The 6,375-nt window shown below is 39.8% G+C and overlaps 1 protein-coding gene across 1 annotated transcript; it reads right to left on the bottom strand.

Annotated features, from left to right (window-relative positions):
• Nucleotides 1–945: 945 nt before the first annotated feature.
• On the bottom strand, nucleotides 946–6,151 carry GAR1 (GAR1 ribonucleoprotein). Its single transcript, XM_010586248.1, has 6 exons — nucleotides 5,791–6,151; nucleotides 5,556–5,710; nucleotides 3,396–3,455; nucleotides 2,849–2,984; nucleotides 1,824–1,931; nucleotides 946–1,481 (listed from the first exon to the last, which is right to left on the bottom strand). The coding sequence occupies exons 1-6, from the start codon at nucleotides 5,969–5,971 to the stop codon at nucleotides 1,468–1,470; spliced, it is 654 nt and encodes a 217-aa protein (XP_010584550.1). The 5' UTR covers nucleotides 5,972–6,151; the 3' UTR covers nucleotides 946–1,467.
• Nucleotides 6,152–6,375: the final 224 nt, after the last annotated feature.

Raw genomic sequence — 6,375 nt, 5'->3', positions numbered from 1 at the left:
GCAGAAATTCCAATGTTTTGTGGTTTGGTTTTTTTAAGCTGAAGAACACTTTTTATCTGTTATCCTATGCAGCATCTGTTCAGACTTAACTGAATTCTTGAATATTTGTTTTGCTAACCTTGTTCCAGAGATTATTCAAACTAAGTTTGTTAAAATGACCAGTTACACGGCAATCCTGGTGCTGACAAATTACCTGTTTCTTTTTGTTATGCAGAAGGCTAATACAACTCATTTGCCTGTTACTGCATTCATTAATTAAAAAATACAACAGTACGATCAATTCTGAAATGTACTTCTTTCTACAATGAACAAGATGTTCAAAATACTTTCATGTAATTATTCTGCAGATCCCTTTTCAAAAGTGCTTGGTATGAGAGTCTGTGAACAGACTCCTGGCTCTGGATGAAATCCAGGGAGATTCTACTTTTTTATTCCTATTTTATTTCCAAAGTTAGAGTAGAGATGCACGCTGTTCTCCTCCACCCTTAAGAAGGGGCAGTTAGTACCTTTTCAACAATCCTCATAATGCATCCAAATTTTAATTGGATTGGAGACCAGATTCATGGAATTTTTTCATGCCTTTTTTAAGCAATACTTAACTGAAAGCACTGTGTGCAGAGGAACCCTGTGATGGGCTATCTAATCTTAGTCCTACACAAGCTCAGAGCACCAGAGGTGTGATGCCAGGACATCAAAACCTCAAGAGAGACAGGCTAAGGAGGAGGTGGGGACAGTTAAAACTCTTAGCAATTTTAGTATCAGTGTAATTAGGTACAATTAGGTGACTTAAGAATAACCTTGTCTGATTCATTAGATAGCTTCTACAGAAGGAACACGTCTTAATGCCTTTGGCTTTCATTGAGATTTATACAGAAAAATCCACAAAATATCCTTTGCTATCTTCCTTTCCTTTTATACATTATTATGTATAAAAAAATTCTATCAACACAAAATTTTGAAGTTTAGTTTGTAAAAAAAAGGTTCACAAAGGTTGTTTAAATGGCACGTCCACTTCAGAGCAACCCAGAAGATTCAATACAAAAAGAGGATGAGAACTAGGGATCAGTCACATGTAGGTAACAGGTTCATACTGACAAGTGTGCATGTAGTGAACCCGTAGGGTTTTGTGAAAAAATATTTCAATTGATTGTTTACTCCAAACTCCAACATGAAGTCAAGCATTGACTATGTCACTTGTCAGAAACAAACAGCTTAAGAATAACATTGAATCCTGACTTAGTTAAAAAAGTTCAAGTATATTCTGAGCAGTCTTCTGTTCTTCACCTGGGGCTACGCTGTCCTCATTTGCTGATCAACAGTCATTAAGTGTAAAAACAGTTGTCATTTTACAGCTTCAAGTTCTTTATAAAAAGAGCTTTTTCAGGGTGCTTTACAAAAATTTTTCCTTGTTCTTCATTTCTGTAGATGATACGGTAAGACAGCGGGGAGATACTTGTGGCTCCATTTTTAATAGCCTCTTCCTATTTTAAGAGGGAAGAAGAAACAATTCACATCTTAGATGCATTTAAAGCAAATAAATTATATACATAACACTAAAGGAGTTTTTAGAATAAAATAATTTATCATAATTAGCTGTTCTCACAGTCCTTTTTGAATGCAAAAAAACTAGCATGGTCTTACACAGCATCAAAAAATGCAGAATACTATGCTTCGATTTAAGCTAGCTACTGTGATGCACAGAAGCTTTTTGCATAAAACTATAAACATCTGTAAGAGATTAAAAAATACAACATTGTTTAACATTTAAAAGCTTTAGATATCAGGAGCCACTCTTATTACTGAAATGTAAAAACCACACTCACCCCGAAAGCTTCCTCCACCACCTCTTCCTCCTCTGAATCCTCCTCCTCCACCTCTTCCTCCTCTGAATCCTCCTCCTCTTCCTCCTCCTCTTCCTCCTCCAAATCCTCCTAAACATAGAAAAGAAATTACACTTTGAGGAGCATATAAATTCTTTGTCATGCATAACAACTTACTTCATTGATAGCTTCTGAAAGGAAAACAACAACAACAAAAAACCAGAAACTGTCAATTGCTGGACAGTTACTAGGTCAATTACTAGTACCTTGTCACTGCTAGGGACCATCTGCAGCATTTTAGGTATTGTTTAATAACTGATATACAATATCCAAAATACTAAAGACACTAACAAAACTCCATGATAAACTTCTTTCATAAGAGTAAAAAATTAATTAAAACTATTAATTATTAATTAATTACAACTCAACAAAACTTTGAAACACTTCTGCCTTGCTGCAAAGAGGCAGGGTAGGGAGAAGAGGCAAGAAACTGCAATGTAAGAAAAAATTAACTTCAGCTTTAATTGACGAGTACATCACAAACGATGTTGAAAAAGCAAAGAATGAGATCTACCAGGTCATTCACCCCTCTCAAACATTGCATTTGAAGTATTTTGTCCAAACTAGATTTTTAGAACATACTAAAAATACAGCTTTCACTGACAATTTTGTGTATTATCTACAACCTTTTACCACAAGTTTGCTTAGTAGCCATGCTTTCTGTCTCTTATAAACAAGCATACTCTCCTCCCTATGTTTTGGAGCTGTTATTTAGCTAGCTACAGAAGCCTAGGTCTTGCCGTTGGAGAGATATCACCATCTCTTCCGTTGAGTCATCAAACAAATATGCTTAACATTTTTCTTTGCAATACAACTGTTGATATTCAGGTAACTCAATGGCAGCTTTACCAATACCCCCCCCAAAAAAAACCAACCCCCAAAATACCTGCCCTCCTCTCCCCCCAAAACAGCCCGCCCCACACCAAATAAAAGCCAACATTCTGCAGCTCCCATTCTTGGGATCTTACCTCTACCACCACCTCTTCCTCCTCCACGTCCACCACCACGTCCTCCTCTACCACCTCCTCTGGGAGCACCTTTTTCTCCAGGTGGCCTTGGCAAAAATCTCTGAAGGGGTAGCAGCTTTGCTGGATCAATGTAAAACTGTAGAAAGAGAGTTCCATCAGGCTTTGAAAATACCAAGACTAAAGAGCAGATTAATGTCTCCCTTTACAAATATCCACAACTGGGTCTCAACCCTTTATGTCCAACTGTCCTCTGCAAATAGCCAAATAAAGAAAGCATGCAAGAATTAAACCAAAGTGTTATAAAGTTATTAAAACATAGATGATGCTTGAGTTTCATTCGCTACATCTTTTTTTGCGAGGCAGGGAGAAAGAAGAATGTGGCAGGTACAAAAGTGAAAAGGAAGAGGAAACGAATACTTAATGTTTATAAAGGACAACTAGCATTTAAAGTTAATAAAAACTTAATAAAGCTTTTATTATGTGATGACAGAGTAGATTTATCTAACTCATGAGATACAGTAGAATTCTGTTATTGAGATTGGCTAACCTTTTGCATTTTTTTAAATGAAGAGGCTTTCATGTTCTCAGACAGTTTCACTGAAAAATACTGTTAGTTTCTTTAAGGAACACGGCAGGAATAAAACATTAGAAATCGTGACTTTGATTACTATATGAAAGGCACATTCAGATATTTTCTAAATTAGTATTTTATAAATGAAGTTAAACATCATCACCGCAAATGAAAAACTACAATTAAAAGATCAGGAGAAACTATTTCCAATTTTTCTCATGTTTTTTTCATAGTTACAAATACAGTGTTTTGTGGCAAAATCATTTTTTCCCTCCATGTATTAAAGCATAAGGAAGAACACAGCAGTGGAAAGAGTACATAAAAACATAATTGTAAAGAAACAAATTTGTATAGCAAGTGATGACCTCTTTAGGCCCAGGGTGACCTCAAGGCTTATCTGGAACAATTTATATGCTGCAGGGGCTCTGCTAGTGCTGCTGCTGCTGCTGCTGCTGGTACAACTGCCTGACTGTGGAAAGGTAAGAGCCAGCAGGGACTGCTGGACCAACCACATGCCCAGCCTCATTCTACACTGAAGTGGCAGACACTCTCTGTAACTCTCCATGCAGTCTTGCATGAATCCTTTGGCTCTCTAGTATGCAAGGACATTGGTTCGGGGTTCCCAAGATCAAAAGGAGCTGCTGGCCAACTCTGCTTAATTACAATTCAAAATTAAATGGAGAAGCAAGGAGCTGCAAAATCCAGTAACGTATTTTCTTAATATGCTGTTGTAGGAAGGAAGCAAGTTTCTGAAATTCAAATAATTCCAATAAAAAAAGTAAATCTGCAAGTTAATACATTCAGAGCGTGCGAGTGATTTAAACCTTCACATTTTACTTCACATTTAATGTGGGAGAGGAAAATGCATACAGCTAGCTACTGATGCTCAACCAGCCAACACAGGCTAAGTCTTACTGCCACGTTAAAGGGTTACTCCCCTAGTTGTCCTGCTTTTGTCATGGATTCTGTCAATCTGGCAGTGACAACAGAATGGACCCAGTGCCTCTGTCTCAACAAGCTTGCTTTGCAAAAGGACAACCTAGCACGAACCCCCTTTTATTGGCAGTTTAAGTAATAAGCTGGACAATGAGCAATAGGACTTCCTAGCACAAATTCACCTTTATAATTAAGTAATAAGCTGGAGCATGAGCAAGGTCCTCTAACGCACAAAAAAAACCCGCTCCCTTGATCCAACTCTATTATAGGCAAGTAATCTATAGCAGAAAACGTGGTCGGGTAGCTCAAAAAAAGTAACATCTCGAACCACCGTGGATCCAAAAGACATCTGCCAGTACTGGTACTGACTGAAAACCTCTGCCCAACTGTCCTGGTTTTGGCTGGGATAGAGTTAATTTTCTTTCTAGTAGCTGGCATAGTGTTATGTTTTGGATTTAGTATGAGAAGAATGTTGATAACACACCAACGTTTTCAGTTGTTGCTAAGTAATGTTTAGACTAAGTCAAGCATTTTTCAACTTCTCATGCCCAGCCAGCAAGAAGGCTGGAGGGGCACAAGAAGTTGGGAGGGAACACAGCCAGGACAGCTGACCCAAACTGGCCAAAGGGATAATCCATACCATGTGATGTCATGCCCAGTATATAAACTGGGGGGAGCAGGCCTGGGGGGGGATCACTGCTTGGGAACTAACTGGGCATCATCTGGTGAGTGGTGAGCAATTGTGTTGTGCATCACTTGTTTTATACACTCCAATTCTTTTATTATTATTGTCATTTTATTACTGTTATTATTATCATTATTATTTTCTTCCTTTCCCTTCTATTAAAATGTTCTTTTTTCAACCCAGGAGTTTTACTTTTTTCCCCAATTCTCTCCCCCATCCCACCTGGCGGGGGGGGGGAGGGAAGCGAGTGATCAGCTGTGCGGTGCTTAGCTGCTGTCTGGAGTTAAACCACGACACCAACATAAGGTAGTCTGTCATACTGGAAAAGCTTTAAGTTAGGCACGTAATGTGAATGAGTCACCTACCGACACCATCAGTTCCAGCTAGACTTGTGACTAACATCTAACTGGTAGCCAAGCCTTGAACTACTTTAAAATCCTAGAGAAATTCCATTTAATAATCAATCAGCCTTCAACAAACCCATATGGTACATCACACATTTTTTCAAAGGATACAAAATCTCTCAGCTGTCCAAAGATTTCATCCACTTTGCCAATCTGTTCCTTATTATCCAAGTACACTGGGGCATTGAAATAAGGCACCTTGTTTTCTTCTGTTTTACATTTACAAACAATGTCATCTTCGCACGGATGCATGAACTCTCCCAATACTGAAATAAAGAACAAACAAGCTAAAGATCTGGAGCAGTCATTCTAAATTAAATAAATATAATCTCTTCACGTAACTTACAAACTACCCTTTCTGGAGGCCCCTGGTCGTATCCGCCTCTGTTGAAGCCTCCTCGTCCACCTCCCCGTGCAAAGCCACCTCGTCCACCGCGATTAAAGCCACCTCTGTCACCGCCGCCACCTCCTCCACGATTGAAGCCACCTCCTCTTCCCCCTCCACCTCCTCTTCCACGGAAAGACATGCTCTACGACCTCCTAAACTGTGGACAGAAATCAGCCGTTTAAGAAGTAAAAGCTGGTTCACGTTTGATTTGCTGTACAAATGAAAGTCTCCTGACAGCCTTGTTTGTTAATTTAACGGTCAGCCATTTCAGTCCTCACGAAAAAGACGCAGGCACGTGAAAACTCAAGTTTACACCTCAGGTGCCATCCACTGCGACGCCTACCTGTAAAAAGCGACTCGCAGCGACGGGGTGTTTTTCACTCACACACACGTGGGAGGGTCGAACGTGCTCTCCAGCCCCAGCACAAGGCTGTGCAACCCTCCAGCCCCAGCCCCGCCACGCAGCGGCACAAAGCGAGAACACGCTCGGCGCACACCCACAACGCCTTTCCCAGGCGCCTCACGGGGCCCGCGGGGCGCCGC

This window comes from Haliaeetus leucocephalus, unplaced genomic scaffold (assembly GCF_000737465.1).
Source record: "Haliaeetus leucocephalus isolate CR32 unplaced genomic scaffold, Haliaeetus_leucocephalus-4.0 Scaffold140, whole genome shotgun sequence".
Taxonomy (NCBI): domain Eukaryota; kingdom Metazoa; phylum Chordata; class Aves; order Accipitriformes; family Accipitridae; genus Haliaeetus; species Haliaeetus leucocephalus.
The sequence above is the reverse complement of the archived record's forward strand: the minus strand, read 5'-3'. Positions and strand labels throughout refer to the sequence as shown.

Bases quoted from the DNA above. Each gene is read 5' to 3' on its own strand.
- GAR1 (XM_010586248.1), bottom strand. From the start codon at position 5,971: ATGTCTTTCCGTGGAAGAGGAGGTGGAGGGGGAAGAGGAGGTGGCTTC. The intron at 5,711-5,790 runs GTAAGTTACGTG...TCTTTATTTCAG, and splicing joins GCCTCCAGAAAGGGTAGTTT to TATTGGGAGAGTTCATGCAT. The intron at 3,456-5,555 runs GTATCCTTTGAA...AGAAACTAACAG, and splicing joins TTGGACAGCTGAGAGATTTT to TATTTTTCAGTGAAACTGTC.